A 19,128-nucleotide genomic window follows, 5' to 3' on the forward strand; every position below is an offset into this window, starting at 1 on the left:
CACACACACACGCACGCACGCACGCACACACGCACACGCACACGCACACGCACACGCACACGCACACGCACACGCACACGCACACACACACGCACACACACAGGGAGCCACCAGGCAATATATATCCCCGAGCAACTAGGGTGGGCTATATCCAATAGCCACGCAGGAGGAGGACTGATATATTTCACACAGCTAACAGAAGCAACATACTGTATATCACATGACCACATGGGACACATATATCACCTACATTCCTAGAAGTAGGATGATATAGGATGATGTATCACTCAACCACTACAGTTATATCAACTAGAAATAAGAAGACAGTGTTTCCACTATATTGGAACAATGACATCACCAATCATAGCATGACTGGGCAAGGCATAACAATGACATCACCAATCATAACATGAGTGGGCAAGACATAACAATAACATCACCAATCATAACATGAGTGGGCAGGGCATAACAATAACATCACCAATCATAACATGAGTGGGCAAGACATAACAATGACATCACCAATCATAACATGAGTGGGCAGGGCATAACAATGCCATCACCAATCATAGCATGCCAGGGCAGGGCATGACAATGACATCACCAGTCATAACATCTTCAATAAACCCAGTTATTAATGCAATTCATATCTCCCAGATTATCTATTCTCATCGCCAAGGTGACCAGAATCTACTAGGCCGTAGCCAATCAGCATTCTGCTCCACCATATTCCATTGGTGTGTAGTTAGCGCTCTGTGATTGGGACTATTTAACGTCTCAATGAGAGCATGACACCAGTGTCATCATTGATTAGGACGTGGCAGATGACAATCTGTCCAGTGAATACTAATCCATACTGGACCATGGGACTCTGCCACAGTGCACAATATACTGTGGTACCATGGACCTAACATCATCCTCAACAACACCGTGTTCAACAACACCGTGTTCAACAACACCGTGTTCAACAACACCGTGTTCAACAACACCGTGTTCAACAACACCGTGTTCAACAACACCGTGCTCAACAACACCATGCTGTCTATTAACCCTATCAGTCCCGAGACCTGTTTACACACCAACACAGTGCTGTTTATTAACCCTATCAGTCCCGAGGCCTGTTTACACACCAACACAGTGCTGTTTATTAACCCTATCAGTCCCGAGGCCTGTTTACACACCAACACAGTGCTGTTTATTAACCCTATCAGTCCCGAGGCCTGTTTACACACCAACACAGTGCTGTTTATTAACCCTATCAGTCCCGAGGCCTGTTTACACACCAACACAGAGCTGTTTATTAACCCTATCAGTCCCGAGGCCTGTTTACACACCAACACAGGGCTGTTTATTAACCCTATCAGTCCCGAGGCCTGTTTATTAACCCTATCAGTCCCGAGGCCTGTTTACACACCAACACAGGGCTGTTTATTAACCCTATCAGTCCCGAGGCCTGTTTACACACCAACACAGTCCTGTTTATTAACCCTATCAGTCCCGAGACCTGTTTACACACCAACACAGTGCTGTTTATTAACCCTATCAGTCCCGAGGCCTGTTTATTAACCCTATCAGTCCCGAGGCCTGTTTATTAACCCTATCAGTCCCGAGGCCTGTCTATTAACCCTATCAGTCCCGAGGCCTGTTTACACACCAACACAGTGCTGTTTATTAACCCTATCAGTCCCGAGGCCTGTTTATTAACCCTATCAGTCCCGAGGCCTGTTTATTAACCCTATCAGTCCCGAGGCCTGTCTATTAACCCTATCAGTCCCGAGGCCTGTTTACACACCAACACAGTGCTGTTTATTAACCCTATCAGTCCCGAGGCCTGTTTACACACCAACACAGTGCTGTTTATTAACCCTATCAGTCCCGAGGCCTGTTTACACACCAACACAGAGCTGTTTATTAACCCTATCAGTCCCGAGGCCTGTTTACACACCAACACAGTGCTGTTTATTAACCCTATCAGTCCCGAGGCCTGTTTACACACCAACACAGTGCTGTTTATTAACCCTATCAGTCCCGAGGCCTGTTTACACACCAACACAGTGTTGTTTATTAACCCTATCAGTCCCGAGGCCTGTTTACACACCAACACAGTGCTGTTTATTAACCCTATCAGTCCCGAGGCCTGTTTACACACCAACACCATGCTGTTTATTAACCCTATCAGTCCCGAGGCCTGTTTACACACCAACACAGTGCTGTTTATTAACCCTATCAGTCCTGAGGCCTGTTTACACACCAACACAGTGCTGTTTATTAACCCTATCAGTCCCGAGGCCTGTTTATTAACCCTATCAGTCCCGAGGCCTGTCTATTAACCCTATCAGTCCCGAGGCCTGTTTACACACCAACACAGTGCTGTTTATTAACCCTATCAGTCCAGAGGCCTGTTTACACACCAACACAGTGCTGTTTATTAACCCTATCAGTCCCGAGGCCTGTTTACACACCAACACAGTGCTGTTTATTAACCCTATCAGTCCCGATGCCTGTTTACACACCAACACAGTGCTGTTTATTAACCCTATCAGTCCCGAGGCCTGTTTACACACCAACACAGTGCTGTTCATTAACCTTATCAGTCCCGAGGCCTGTTTACACACCAACACAGTCCTGTTTATTAACCCTATCAGTCCCGAGGCCTGTTTACACACCAACACAGTGCTGTTTATTAACCCTATCAGTCCCGAGGCCTGTTTACACACCAACACAGTGCTGTTTATTAACCCTATCAGTCCCGAGGCCTGTTTACACACCAACACAGAGCTGTTTATTAACCCTATCAGTCCCGAGGCCTGTTTACACACCAACACAGTGCTGTTTATTAACCCTATCAGTCCCGAGGCCTGTTTACACACCAACACAGTGCTGTTTATTAACCCTATCAGTCCCGAGGCCTGTTTACACACCAACACAGTGCTGTTTATTAACCCTATCAGTCCCCAGGCCCCAGTATAAATTAGCTTCTCATTGATCTGACTTCCAGCCCTGATATTTATCATCACAATGAAGTGTTTCAACAGTTTATATTCAGGACAACCAGGGCGACAAGTGGAACACAAAACTATTTGACTTAAACAGTTGTATTCATGAGTTTTATTGACAAATGTCAATACAAAAAATAAGGTCCGCCAAAGCAAAAACCTGATCTAAATGAATTGATATGAATGCTGTAAGTACAGAAATGGTTTGCTCACTGGGGTAATGAATATCCAACTAGTCAGTGACAACTGTGTGGAGTTTGTGACAGCAACTATGTGAGCTTATTACAGTGTTATAGACTCTATGATCCTATGATCTATGTGGAAGAACCTTACCTTCTAATGACTCTACTGTAGCTCGTGAGGTCATAGACCTAAACATGTCACATGTGCGTGTTCTACTGTAGCTCGTGAGGTCATAGACCTAAACATGTCACATGTGCGTGTTCTACTGTAGCTCGTGAGGTCATAGACCTAAACATGTCACATGTGCGTGTTCTACTGTAGCTCGTGAGGTCATAGACCTAAACATGTCACATGTGCGTGTTCTTCTGTAGCTTGTGAGGTTATAGATCTAAACATGTCACATGTGCGTGTTCTACTGTAGCTCATGAGGTCATAGACCTAAACATGTCACATGTGTGTGTTCCTGAGAGTCTCAGCTTTTCAGGGAAAGCTTTAATAGTTTGTAGCTCAAACCAGTCTGACTCAACAGACTTTTTTCTCACAAACACAGCTCTAACTCAGCCCTCGTTAGATGATCCTACGTTCTGTAGCCCAAACATACCATGTGTATCCTTTCCCTTGGTCAAATGACCACATCACCCTCATGTGGCCTCATGGGGTTCTATGTCAAACGCCTTTGTTTTATTTCAGTTTCCTGTGATGTATATGAAGTGTAATATTGGGATGCAAATTCAAAATGTAATACATTTCAACTTTATATCTGACATGATACCAGGTGTCTTCTTTTGTTAAACCCATAACCATGTGTGTGAGGTGGATACTTTTGTTACAAAGTAGATTTGTTTAAGACCACCAAGAAACACTCTGTGTGACCCTGGTTTAACCCACTGCAGTAAAAGGTTAAAAGGGGTTGGAAGTCGGTGAGATTCACTGGCTTAAACAATAGCACAGAGTAATACTGTAACTATTCCTCACTTTTAAACCCAAGTGAAGACTGTAAATACGGCCCCATACTGACATCAGATGGGCTTCTGGTTAAATGTGGTAGTAAGAAAATGAGGGGTTTCAGCTGACATTTTATTGTAAACTGGCTCCATACAGGTGTCTCTTCCTCTCAGCGTCCAGCACTGTGCCCAGGGGTTGTTCTGCCTTACTGAAGGGTCAGGGGTCAGGGTTAAGGGTTAGGGTCTGGGTTAGGGGTGAGGGTCTGGGTTAGGGTCTGGGTTAGGGGTCAGGGTCTGGGTTAGGGTCAGGGTCTGGGTTAGGGGTTAGGGTCTGGGTTAGGGGTCAGGGTTAGGGTCTGGGTTAGGAGTCAGGGTTATGGTCTGGGCTAGGGGTCAGGGTTAGGGTCTGGGCTAGGGGTCAGGGCTAGGGGTCAGGGTTAGGGGTCAGTGTTAGGGTCTGGGCTAGGGGTCAGGGGTCAGGGTCTGGGTTAGAGGTCAGGATTAGGGGTCAGTGTTAGGGTCTGGGCTAGGGGTCAAGGGTCAGGGTCTGGGTTAGAGGTCAGGGTTAGGGGTTAGTGTTAGGGTCTGGGTTAGGGGTCAGTGTTAGGGTCTGGGTTAGGGTTAGGGGTCAGGGATCTTACCCTCAGCGTCCAGCAGTCTGTCTATGCCCAGGGTTTGCTCAGCTTTGCTGAAGGCGTGATCCAATCTCTCCATGGCACTCTTCTGCTTCTCCACAATGCTCCAATCAAACAGCTCGGGCCTGCAGGTGGAGGGAACAGAATGAGCCAACCAGATTCATCCTCTAAACATTCTCTAGCCAATCAGACCACTCTGTTCCAGACTAAATGCCAACAGGTAAAGGAGTAGAAGAGCTGATTGGATGATGACTGAGCAGAGCTTTTCTTCCTGAATCTTGTTCTGAGGGTAGCTCTGCCTCGAGGGCAGACACACATTTGCATTCTTTCCCTGAGCCAGATAAAATAAGGAAAACCCACGGAGGAATTTGAGGACTAACATCTGACCTGCGACCTGTGAATGAGTGTTATGGATGAATGTCTCTGACTTGACTGATTAAGATTTAACATAGTGAAAACTAACGAAATGTTGATTTTCTCTATCAGGAAAGGATAGGGTGTCCACTACCAAGTATTGTGATGAGTTGAACAATGATTGTGTATCTCTCCCTGTGAAATGCTTCCTGAGGCGCGCTGCCTTGGGAGAGCAGTTAGGGAAGATCTGCAGCTCTATGAAGGAACCACAAAACAGACGTTAAGAGAGCTCCCAATTCAAACCAAATCAACTGGTATTTGTCACGCTGAATACAACAGGTTTAGTAGACCTTACAGTGAAACGCTGAATACAACAGGTGTGGTAGACCTTACAGTGAAATGCTGAATACAACAGGTGTGGTAGACCTTACAGTGAAACGCTGAATACAACAGGTGTAGTAGACCTTACAGTGAAACGCTGAATACAACAGGTGTAGTAGACCTTACAGTGAAACGCTGAATACAACAGGTGTAGTAGACCTTACAGTGAAACGCCGAATACAACAGGTGTAGTAGACCTCACAGTGAAATGTTGAATACAACAGGTGTAGTAGACCTTACAGTGAAACGCTGAATACAACAGGTGTAGTAGACCTTACAGTGAAACACCGAATACAACAGGTGTAATAGACCTTACAGTGAAACGCCGAATACAACAGGTGTAGTAGACCTTACAGTGAAATGCTGAATACAACAGGTGTAGTAGACCTTACAGTGAAATGCTGAATACAACAGGTGTAGTAGACCTTACAGTGAAACGCCGAATACAACAGGTGTAGTAGACCTCACAGTGAAACGCTGAATACAACAGGTGTAGTAGACCTCACAGTGAAACGCTGAATACAACAGGTGTTGTAGACCTCACAGTGAAACGCTGAATACAACAGGTGTAGTAGACCTCACAGTGAACTGCTGAATACAACAGGTGTAGTAGACCTCACAGTGAAATGTTGAATACAACAGGTGTAGTAGACCTCACAGTGAAACGCTGAATACAACAGGTGTAGTAGACCTTACAGTGAAACGCCGAATACAACAGGTGTAGTAGACCTTACAGTGAAACGCCGAATACAACAGGTGTAGTAGACCTCACAGTGAAATGTTGAATACAACAGGTGTAGTAGACCTTAGAGTGAAATGCTGAATACAACAGGTGTAGTAGACCTTACAGTGAAACGCCGAATACAACAGGTGTAGACCTCACAGTGAAACGCTGAATACAACAGGTGTAGTAGACCTTAAAATGAAATGCTGAATACAACAGGTGTAGTAGACCTTACAGTGAAACGCCGAATACAACAGGTGTAGTAGACCTCACAGTGAAATGCTGAATACAACAGGTGTAGTAGACCTTACAATGAAACGCTGAATACAACAGGTGTAGTAGACCTCACAGTGAAATGCTGAATACAACAGGTGTAGTAGACCTTACAATGAAACGCTGAATACAACAGGTGTAGTAGACCTTACAGTGAAACGCTGAATACAACAGGTGTAGTAGACCTTACAGTGAAACGCTGAATACAACAGGTGTAGTAGACCTTACAGTGAAACGCCGAATACAACAGGTGTAGTAGACCTCACAGTGAAACGCTGAATACAACAGGTGTAGTAGACCTCACAGTGAAACGCTGAATACAACAGGTGTAGTAGACCTCACAGTGAAATGCTGAATACAACAGGTGTAGTAGACCTCACAGTGAAACGCTGAATACAAAAGGTGTAGTAGACCTTACAGTGAAACGCCGAATACAACAGGTGTAGTAGACCTTACAGTGAAACGCCGAATACAACAGGTGTAGTAGACCTCACAGTGAAATGTTGAATACAACAGGTGTAGTAGACCTTAGAGTGAAATGCTGAATACAACAGGTGTAGTAGACCTTACAGTGAAACGCCGAATACAACAGGTGTAGTAGACCTTAAAGTGAAATGCTGAATACAACAGGTGTAGTAGACCTTACAGTGAAACGCTTACGACAGGTCTTGTAACCAACAGGAGCTGTACCGGGTAGAGACCTTACAGTGAAATGCTGAATACAACAGGTGTAGTAGACCTTACAGTGAAATGCTGAATACAACAGGTGTAGTAGACCTCACAGTGAAATGCTGAATACAACAGGTGTAGTAGACCTCACAGTGAAATGCTGAATACAACAGGTGTAGTAGACCTTACAGTGAAACGCCGAATACAACAGGTGTAGTAGACCTTACAGTGAAACGCCGAATACAACAGGTGTAGTAGACCTTACAGTGAAACGCTGAATACAACAGGTGTCTTAGACCTAACAGTGAAATGCTGAATACAACAGGTGTAGTAGACCTCACAGTGAAATGCTGAATACAACAGGTGTAGTAGACCTTACAGTGAAATGCTGAATACAACAGGTGTAGTAGACCTCACAGTGAAATGCTGAATACAACAGGTGTAGTAGACCTCACAGTGAAATGCTGAATACAACAGGTGTAGTAGACCTTACAGTGAAACGCCGAATACAACAGGTGTAGTAGACCTCACAGTGAAACGCTGAATACAACAGGTGTAGTAGACCTTACAGTGAAATGCTGAATACAACAGGTGTAGTAGACCTTACAGTGAAATGCTGAATACAACAGGTGTAGTAGACCTTACAGTGAAATGCTGAATACAACAGGTGTAGTAGACCTCACAGTGAAACGCTGAATACAACAGGTGTAGTAGACCTCACAGTGAAACGCTGAATACAACAGGTGTAGTAGACCTCACAGTGAAACGCTGAATACAACAGGTGTAGGTAGAGATCACAGTGAAATGCTGAATACAACAGGTGTAGTAGACCTTACAGTGAAACGCTGAATACAACAGGTGTAGTAGACCTTACAGTGAAATGCTGAATACAACAGGTGTAGTAGACCTTACAGTGAAATGCTGAATACAACAGGTGTAGTAGACCTTACAGTGAAATGCTGAATACAACAGGTGTAGTAGACCTTACAGTGAAACGCTTACTGACAGGCTCTTGGCAACAAACAGGAGGTACCGGTACAGAGTCAGTGTGTGGGGGAACAGGTTAGTCAAGGTAATTGAGGTAATATGTACATGTAGGTAGAGTTAAAGTGACATAGATAATAAACAGAGAGCAGCAGCAGCGTAAAAGAGGGGGGGGGGGGACAATGCAAATAGTCTGGGTGGCCATTTGATGAACTCTTCAGGAGTCGTATGTCTTGGGTGTAGAAGCTGTTAAGAAGCGTTTTGGACCTCGACTTAAGGCCCAATGAAGTAAGGCCTGGACATTAGTTTGTTTTTGCCCTAGGTTTTACCCACACACACACATGCATACACACACACCTGCATACACACACACCTGCATACACACACACCTGCATACACACACACCTGCATACACACACACCTGCATACACACACACCTGCATACACACACAACCCACCCAGCTATACTGATGAATATGTGTTAGTGGTGGTAATACAGCGGGTGATGTATTATGTGTTAGTGGTGGTAATACAGCGGGTGATGTATTATGTGTTAGTGGTGGTTATACAGCGGGTGATGTATTATGTGTTAGTGGTGGTAATACAGCGGGTGATGTATTATGTGTTAGTGGTGGTAATACAGCGGGTGATGTATTATGTGTTAGAGGTGGTAATACAGCGGGTGATGTATTATGTGTTAGGGTGGTAATACAGCGGGTGATGTATTATGTGTTAGTGGTGGTAATAGAGCGGGTGATGTATTATGTGTTAGTGGTGGTAATACAGCGGGTGATGTATTATGTGTTAGTGGTGGTTATACAGCGGGTGATGTATTATGTGTTAGTGGTGGTAATACAGCGGGTGATGTATTATGTGTTAGTGGTGGTAATACAGCGGGTGATGTATTATGTGTTAGTGGTGGTAATACAGCGGGTGATGTATTATGTGTTAGTGGTGGTTATACAGCGGGTGATGTATTATGTGTTAGTAATACAGCGGGTGATGTATTATGTGTTAGGGTGGTAATACAGCGGGTGATGTATTATGTGTTAGTGGTGGTAATAGAGCGGGTGATGTATTATGTGTTAGTGGTGGTAATACAGCGGGTGATGTATTATGTGTTAGTGGTGGTAATACAGCGGGTGATGTATTATGTGTTAGTGGTGGTAATACAGCGGGTGATGTATTATGTGTTAGTGGTGGTAATACAGCGGGTGATGTATTATGTGTTAGTGGTGGTAATACAGCGGGTGATGTATTATGTGTTAGTGGTGGTAATACAGCGGGTGATGTATTATGTATTAGTGGTGGTAATACAGCGGGTGATGTATTATGTATTAGTGGTGGTAATACAGCGGGTGATGTATTATGTGTTAGTGGTGGTAATACAGCGGGTGATGTATTATGTGTTAGTGGTGGTAATACAGCGGGTGATGTATTATGTGTTAGAGGTGGTAATACAGCGGGTGATGTATTATGTGTTAGTGGTGGTAATACAGCGGGTGATGTATTATGTGTTAGTGGTGGTAATACAGCGGGTGATGTATTATGTGTTAGTGGTGGTAATACAGCGGGTGATGTATTATGTGTTAGTGGTGGTAATACAGCGGGTGATGTATTATGTGTTAGTGGTGGTAATACAGCGGGTGATGTATTATGTGTTAGTGGTGGTAATACAGTGGGTGATGTATTATGTGTTAGTGGTGGTTATACAGCGGGTGATGTATTATGTGTTAGTGGTGGTAATACAGCGGGTGATGTATTATGTGTTAGTGGTGGTAATACAGTGGGTGATGTATTATGTGTTAGTGGTGGTTATACAGCGGGTGATGTATTATGTGTGGACTTGTTATTGGCTTTGAGTTGGTTCTTCACGGGTGAGAAAAGAGGGCACTTTAAAGGACACGCAAATAACATTTTCTGAAGTCTATTGTCCCGAATTCTGATGGGAATTGTACTGAAAAACACTGTGACTAAGAAACAGAGGATATTTTGAACGTTTTGAAATATTTAGTCTGAGTAAAGGTGAAGAAAGGGGGAGAGCTGAGGTTCATCTACACACAGGAACCAAAGCAGCGTTCTTCCCCTTCTTTTATTTCCTGTAACCTTTAACCTCTGTGTTGACCTCTGTCCTGACTTCCTGCTGAGGCGGATCAGCCTCACTAGAAAAGCCAGAGGGTGAAAGGTGAATGTAATAAGTAATACAGATATTTCTGACGGAGTGTATTGCTGCTTTAATTTGATTTAGTTTCTCTCTCTAAGGGTTTTATCCATCCACCTCCATCTAACTCCCTGTACCTCTATCTACCTCCATCTACCTCCCTGTACCTCTATCTACCTCCATCTGCTTCCCTGTACCTCTATTTACCTCCATCTACCTCCCTGTACCTCTATCTACCTCCATCTACCTCCATGTACCTCTATCTACCTCCATCTACTTCCCTGTACCTCCATCTGCTTCCCTGTACCTCTATCTACCTCCATCTACCTCCCTGTACCTCTATTTACCTCCATCTACTTCCATCTAACTCTATCTACCTCCATCTACCTCCCTGTACCTCTATTTACCTCCATCTACTTCCATCTAACTCTATCTACCTCCATCTATAATCTACCTCCATCTACTTCCCTGTACCTCTACCTCCATCTACCTCCCTGTACCTCTATCTACCTCCATCTACTTCCCTGTACCTCTACCTCCATCTGCTTCCCTGTACCTCTATCTACCTCCATCTACTTCCCTGTACCTCTATCTACCTCCATCTACTTCCCTGTACCTCTACCTCCATCTGCTTCCCTGTACCTCTATCTACCTCCATCTACTTCCCTGTACCTCTACCTCCATCTACCTCCCTGTACCTCGATCTACCTCCATCTACTTTCCTGTACCTCTACCTCTATCTGCTTCCCTGTACCTCTATCTACCTCCACCTACTTCCCTGTACCTCTATCTACCTCCATCTACCTCCCTGTACCTCTATCTACCTCCATCTACTTCTCTGTACCTCTACCTCCATCTGCTTCCCTGTACCTCTATTTACCTCCATCTACCTCCCTGTACCTCTATCTACCTCCATCTACTTCCCTGTACCTCCATCTACTTCCCTGTACCTCTATCTACCTCCATCTACTCTGTACCTCTATCTACCTCCATCTACTTCTCTGTACCTCTATCTATCTCCATCTACTTCCCTGTACCTCTATCTACCTCCATCTACTTCCCTGTACCTCTATCTACCTCCATCTACTTCCCTGTACCTCTATCTACCTCCATCTACTTCCCTGTACCGCCATCTGCTTCCCTGTACCTCTATCGACCTCCATCTACCTCCCTGTACCTCTATCTACCTCCATCTACTTCCCTGTACCTCTATCTACCTCCATCTACCTCCCTGTACCACTATCTACCTCCATCTTACCTCCCTGTACCTCCATCTACCTCCATCTACCTCTCTGACCCTCTACCAACCTGACCATCAGCCTCCCTGGTCTACCTCCCTGACCCTTTACCTCCCTGGCCCTCTACCTCCCTGACCCTCTACCTCTCTGACCCTCTAACTCCCTGGTCCTCTACCTCCCTGTCCCTCTACCTCCCTGACCCTCTACCTCCCTGACCCTTTACCTCCCTGACCCTCTACCTCCCTGGCCCTCTACCTCCCTGGCCCTCTACGTCCCTGGCCCTCTACGTCCCTGGTACCTCCCTGCCCCTCTACCTCCCTGGCCCTCTACCTCCCTTCCCTCTACCTCCCTGGCCCTCTACCTCCCTGGCCCTCTACCTCCTGGTACCTCCCTGGCCCTCTACCTCCCTGACCCTTTTCCTCCCTGACCCTCTACCTCCCTGGCCCTCTACCTCTCTGACCCTCTAACTCCCTGGTCCTCTAACTCCCTGGTCCTCTACCTCCCTGACCCTCTACCTCCCTGACCCTTTACCTCCCTGACCCTCTACCTCCCTGGCCCTCTACCTCCCTGGCCCTTTACCTCCCTGGCCCTTTACCTCCCTGGCCCTCTACCTCCCTGGCCCTCTACCTCTCTGACCCTCTACCTCCCTGACTCTCTACCTCCCTGACTCTCTACCTCCCTGACCCTCTACCTCCCTGACCCTCTACCTCCCTGACCCTCTACCTCCCTGACCCTTTACCTCCCTGGCCCTCTATCTCCCTGGCCCTCTACCTCCCTGGCCCTCTACCTCCCTGGCCCTCTACCTCCCTGACCCTCTACCTCTCTGGCCCTCTACCTCCCTGACCCTCTACCTCCCTGACCCTCTACCTCCCTGACCCTTTACCTCCCTGGCCCTCTATCTCCCTGGCCCTCTACCTCCCTGGCCCTCTACCTCCCTGGCCCTCTACCTCCCTGACCCTCTACCTCTCTGGCCCTCTACCTCCCTGACCCTTTACCTCCCTGGCCCTCTACCTCCCTGACCCTCTATCTCCCTGGCCCTCTACCTCCCTGACCCTCTATCTCCCTGGCCCTCTACCTCCCTGGCCCTCTACCTCCCTGACCCTCTACATCTCTGGCCCTCTACCTCCCTGACCCTCTACCTCCCTGACCCTCTACCTCCCTGACTCTCTACCTCCCTGATCCTCTACCTCCCTGGCCCTCTACCTCCCTGGCCCTCTACCTCCCTGACCCTCTACCTCCCTGGCCCTCTACCTCCCTGACCCTCTACCTCCCTGGTACCTCCCTGGCCCTCTACCTCCCTGACCCTCTACCTCCCTGACCCTCTACCTCCCTGGCCCTCTACCTCCCTGACCCTCTACCTCCCTGACCCTCTACCTCCCTGACCCTCTACCTCCCTGACCCTCTACCTCCCTGGCCCTCTACCTCCCTGACCCTCTACCTCCCTGGTACCTCCCTGGCCCTCTACCTCCCTGACCCTCTACCTCCCTGACCCTCTACCTCCCTGATCCTCTACCTCCCTGACCCTCTATCTCCCTGACCCTCTACCTCCCTGACCCTCTACCTCCCTGACCCTCTACCTCCCTGGCCCTCTACCTCCCTGGCCCTCTACCTCCCTGACCCTCTACCTCCCTGACCCTCTACCTCTGTGGTGAGATCGCCAACTATGATGGGGAAGTAAAAGTCAACTTGCAAAATAGTTTCAAAAGTGTTTTGTTATTTGTTTTAGACATTTTATATTAAGACTATTGGAAAGTGTAATAATTAGTAATACAGTGAGTAATTTGTCTTAAATTCCTGTATCCTAAACTGTTGTCTGTCTCCTCTCCAGGTTATGGTGATAGTGAACCGGGATCAATGTGAGCCTCACTCCTTCTAACCGGTTGAAGTAATGGTGTCCACTACGGCCTTGTCCCTCACCACTTCTACCTGAGACCTGAGTCCGAGCCAGCAACTTGTGTACGTGGAAGCTATTGACTGCTTTTCTCTCAGGAGTGCAGCATGAGTCCTGAGACCGAGCACTTGAAGCCAGCATGGACACATCTTGTCTGCTGATAAAAATGGACGAGACAAAATGGACGAGACAAAATGGACGAGACAAAATGGACGAGACAAAATGGACAGTGAAGGATGATCAGGTGAGAGACTCGTCTGGTTAGACCTTCCCCCAGATTAGACCTTCCCCCAGATATTGAATTCTGGACATCATCAAGGACCCCCCACTGAGACAGGCATGAGTTACTGTAATGTGTAATGTAAATGAAGAGATGTCAGATAAATGTGTGTTGGGGGGGGGGGGGGGGGGGGGGGGGGGGGTCAACCTTGCCCGTAATTGATTTGGGATTGCCAATATTGTTTATTTACAGTAGCAGGTTGATTGTGGGGGTCTTCACACTGGAAAACATATGTAGTAATGTTGACTTGAAATAAATGCATTGAGATACTGATGTGTCATTGGTATACCACTCAGGACGGTGCATGGCAAAAACAAACAAAAGACTGTTACGCTACTGTAAAAATGGTAGAAATGTAAGATGAATCAGGTTCATGTTAACGTTAGCAGGATACATACTGTATATTTCTCGCTCCCTGTATGTCCTGGCAGTGTCTGTTTGTGCTGAGTTGAAGGTTCAAACGGTAAATTCAAATGGTAGACTCAACGTTCATGTCTGTTGATAATACTGATGTCAGACTGCTGAAGGTACAAGGACAGCCAGTGTTGCCGTTTAATCGCGTGAAAAACGGACTTCCTGGTGTTTCTAGAACATTGGTGGTGTGGAAATGTATGAGAGGAAACGTGTAGCTGAAACACTGCAGAGAAATGTTTCCAGTTCCAACGACAACGAGGATGATTATGAGGACATGATGCATGAGATGTTTAATGATCAACAACTGATGCAATGTTGATCTCTGCACAACCTCGCTTCAGGGTCACTGCCTCCGGACGTTTTGCCTTGTCCAGCACATTTATTCAAATTAAACAGCCTAGTTTAGCCCCAGTGGAGGGGAGTTTTGATACATGGTGGATGTTCGTTCTCCCGCTACCTGCTATGCCGTGTTAGAATGATGAATGAGAGACCAGTCTCTCATATCATCAAAACACAAAATTCTAGCTGCATATTAAACCAGAGGTTGACCTCTCTCTGAGGATGGGGCTCACTATAAAACAGTACTTAGACAGCATTAACGCCCTAAGTGACATTCCTAAGGCAGAAGGATTTCATTTAGCTATAGGCTCTTTAAAGTGAGGTCACTCTGGCCTTGCAAGTTGGCTTATGTTTTGACCAAGGCCCAGGCACTCGGGAGGCAGTATGTTTTGACCAGGGCCCAGGCACTCGGGAGGCAGTATGTTTTGACCAGGGCCCAGGCACCCGGGAGGCAGTATGTTTTGACCAGGGCCCAGGCACCCGGGAGGCAGCTGGAGAGCAGAGATAAGTATGAGAATATAATGAATGTCTTGCCTGTGGAAGGGGGCAGATTGTTCCCAACCTCTCAGAGGAACGCGTCTGTCTCCCAATATGTCTGTCTACTGTCTATTAAACCTTAAATAGTGCAGTTGTTCAACTTATCTTATTTTCTACACCTTGAGCAAATTCACAATTCCCCACAGGCTGTGGATGAGAGTTAAGGATGAGTGTTTCTGACCTGTGGCTGTGGATGAGTGTTATGGATGAGTGTCTCTGACCTGTGGCTGTGGATGAGTGTTAAGGATGAGTGTCTCTGAAATGTGGCTGTGGATGAGTGTTAAGGATGAGTGTCTCTGACCTGTGGCTGTGGATGAGTGTTATGGATGAGTGTCTCTGACCTGTGGCTGTGGATGAGTGTTATGGATGAGTGTCTCTGTCCTGTGGCTGTGTGTTATGGATGAGTGTCTCTGACCTGTGGCTGTGGATGAGTGTCTCTGACCTGTGGCTGTGGATGAGTGTTATGGATGAGTGTCTCTGACCTGTGGCTGTGGATGAGTGTTAAGGATGAGTGTCTCTGACCTGTGGCTGTGGATGAGTGTTATAGATACCTGTGGCTGTGGATGAGTGCATTGAAGGCCAGTTATGGATGAGGGTTATAGACACCTGTGGCTGTGGATGAGTGCATTGAAGGCCAGTTATGGATGAGCATTATAGATACCTGTGGATGAGTGGTATAGACACCTGTGGATGAGTGGTATAGACACCGGTGGATGAGTGTTATAGATACCTGTGGCTATGGATGAGTGAATTGAAGGCCAGTTATGGATGAGTGTTATGGAGGAGTATCCTCCTACCTGTGGCTGTGGATGAGTGTTATAGATACCTGTGGCTATGGATGAGTGCGTTGAAGGCCAGGCCGTCGGCCCAGCTGGAGGAGAAGTTGACCACATTGACGTGGGGATAGTCCTTGGTGGACTGGCGCACCCAGCTAAGCAGAATCTTCTCACTGTTGGTCTGCTGTAGGCCTGCCATCACATCCTTCATCACATCCTTTACCTGGAGAGAGAGAGAGAGACAGAGAGAGAGAGAGAGAGAGAGAGAGAGAGAGAGAGAGAGAGAGAGAGAGAGAGAGAGAGAGAGAGAGAGAGACAGAGACAGAGAGAGACAGAGAGAGAGAGAGACACAGAGAGAGACAGAGAGAGACAGAGAGAGAGAGAGAGAGAGAGAGAGAGAGAGAGAGAGAGAGAGAGAGAGACAGAGACAGAGACAGAGACAGAGACAGAGAGAGAGAGAGAGAGAGAGAGAGAGAGAGAGAGAGAGAGAGAGAGGAGAGAGAGAGAGAGAGAGACACAGAGAGAGACAGAGAGAGAGAGACAGAGAGAGAGAGAGAGAGAGAGAGAGAGAGAGAGAGACAGAGACAGAGACAGAGACAGAGACAGAGACAGAGACAGAGAGAGAGAGAGAGAGAGAGAGAGAGAGAGAGAGAGAGAGAGAGAGAGAGGAGAGAGAGAGTCAAGACAGAAACACAAATTTGCAAAGGACGCAAATACTCCAAATGTCAGACAGATGTCTGGAGACATGGAAACAAGGAGACTAATGTCCTCAACACCGCCGCTCACACTACAAGCTTCCACCTAGACAGGCTTAACAATATGTATTGACTGAAGTACATGCTGATAGGTGTTGGGAGCTATTACCATTGAGGCAGGAACTTTCTGTTAAGTTAAATCAACTTCTCTACACGTCCTGCAATAGTTTTAGGAAGAGTTTGGATTCACTCACACACACACACACACACACACACACACACACACACACACACACACACACACACACACACACACACACACACACACACACACACACACACACACACACACACACACACACACACACACAGTCTTGTACAGCTAACCTTGTGGGGACATACAATTCAGTCCCATTCAAAATCCTATTTTCCCTAACCCCTAACCCTAACCCTAAACCTAACCCTAATCCTAACCCGTACTCTTACCCTAACCCTAACCTTAACCCTAACCCTAACCCTAACCCAAAAACCTAAACTTTATCCTAACCCTAAACCTAACCCTAGCTCCTAACCCTAACCCTACAACTAACCCTAGCTCCTAACCTTAATATTTAACTTAATTCTAACCTTAACACTAATTCTAACCTTAACCCTAAACCCCCTAGAAATAGCATTTGACCTTGTGGGGACTAACAAAATGTCCCCAGCTGGTCAACTTTTTGTCAGTTTACTATTCTTGTAGGGACTTCTGGTCCCCACAAGAATAGTTAAACACGTCCACACACACACACACACACACAGTTAGCTATTTGAGTGACATTTCTGGAACATCTCTGCCCAGCTCTAGGGGAAAGGAGTGAAGAAGTGCACCATTGGTATGTCTGGTATAGCTGTATTACTGATGCATATCTTACCATCACCTATCCATCACCTATCATATCCCCCCCCCCCCCACACACACACACACACACACACACACACACACACACACACACCACACACACACACACACACACACACACACACCACACACACACACACACACACACACACACCACACACACACACACACACACAGATGTAATATTCCAACTCAGACACAACTCTATCTCTCTTCTCTCTCTCTCTCTTTCTCTTTCTAGAAAGCTCTAGGGGAAAAGAGTGAAGAAGTGCATCAATAGCTTCCACTGGTGTGTCTGGCAAAGCTGTAACTTATTACTGATGCATACCTTACCAACACCTATCCATCAGCTGTATATCCAACTCAGACACGTACCCAGTCAACCGGGAACATTCCCAGAACATTAGCTAACATTCCCTTTAAGTTCTAGTTAGAGTTTATCTAACAGTAGGATAACATTCCAAAAACATCCAGAGAATGTTTTTGATTAAATCTATGTGGTTCTAGAACTTTTTTAGGTGAAATATCCTTGGAATGTTCTCCTAACATTCACTAAAATGTTGTGCATTACATCTGTAACAGCCACCACATGTTTGTATGTTTAGGGTTTAGGGTGCAAAAAACACTCCCCTGAAGTTACAAGGATGTTCCCAGAACACATTTCACCTGTTCTTTAAAGGTTCCCAGAATGTTTCATTAGGTTGTGGGAACAGTCTAGTGGAAAAATTGTGGGGACATCACAAAATACATATTCCCAAAACACAAAAACTGTACAATTGTGTGGATGATTCTACAATGTTTATTTTAGGGTGCAACAAAACATTCACCTGATGTTAAAGGGATGTTCCCAGAACACATTTCATCTGTTCTTTAAAGGTTCCCAGAATGTTTCATTAGGTTGTGGGAACATTGTGCGAACATGACAAGATATATTTTTCCACAAGGCAAGAACTGTCCAGTTGTGCTGACATTCAGATAATGGTTGTATCATGGTGAACAAAACGTTCCTTTGATGTTGCCAGAACGTTGACAGAACAGCCTTTTTAAGTTCTTCAGTCGTTGCCAGATGTCACGCCCTGACCTTAGAGAACTGTTTTATTTATCTACTTGGTTAGGTCAGGGTGTGATGTGGGGTGGGCATTCTATGTTTTGTATTTCTAGGTTTCTGTATTTCTATGTTTTGGCCGGGTATGGTTCTCAATCAGGGACAGCTGTCTATCGTTGTCTCTGGTTGAGAATCATACTTAGGCAGACTTTTTCCCCACCTATTGTTGTGGGTAATTATTATTTTCCGTGTGTGATTGTGTGCCCCTCGGTTGGTTGCGTCACGTTCATTGCTGTTTACCTGTTTGTTTTGTTAAGGTTTTCACTCCTATTAAAAGATGTGGAACGACATGCACGCTGCGCCTTGGTTGATTTATGACAGGGAGTTTGAGGATAGCGCGCGACACCAGAACATTTTCATTCGGTTGTGGGAACAGTCTGGGTACAAGAGATACAGTGCCCTCAGAAAGTACGGACTTATTCCCACATTGTGTTACAGCCTGAATTTAAAATGGATTACATTGAGATGTTTTGTCACTGGCCTACACACGACACCCCATAACATCAACGTGGAATACTGGCCGCCACACGATGCCCCATAACATCAACGTGGAATACTGGCCGCCACACGATGCCCCATAACATCAACGTGGAATACTGGCCTACACACGACACCCCATAACATCAACGTGGAATACTGGCCTACACA

General features: G+C 46.2%; 1 protein-coding gene across 1 annotated transcript in view; it reads right to left on the reverse strand.

The window, feature by feature from the left end:
• Positions 1–19,128, reverse strand: part of LOC129842429 (dystrophin-like) — a gene marked incomplete at both ends in the record, with an annotated part of 185,041 nt that overhangs the window by 155,464 nt on the left and 10,449 nt on the right. Inside the window, 2 exon segments of the mRNA XM_055910991.1 lie at positions 4,765–4,883; positions 15,830–16,002. Coding sequence (XP_055766966.1) covers positions 4,765–4,883; positions 15,830–16,002 — 292 coding nt within the window.

This window comes from Salvelinus fontinalis, unplaced genomic scaffold (genome assembly GCF_029448725.1).
Source record: "Salvelinus fontinalis isolate EN_2023a unplaced genomic scaffold, ASM2944872v1 scaffold_0040, whole genome shotgun sequence".
Taxonomy (NCBI): domain Eukaryota; kingdom Metazoa; phylum Chordata; class Actinopteri; order Salmoniformes; family Salmonidae; genus Salvelinus; species Salvelinus fontinalis.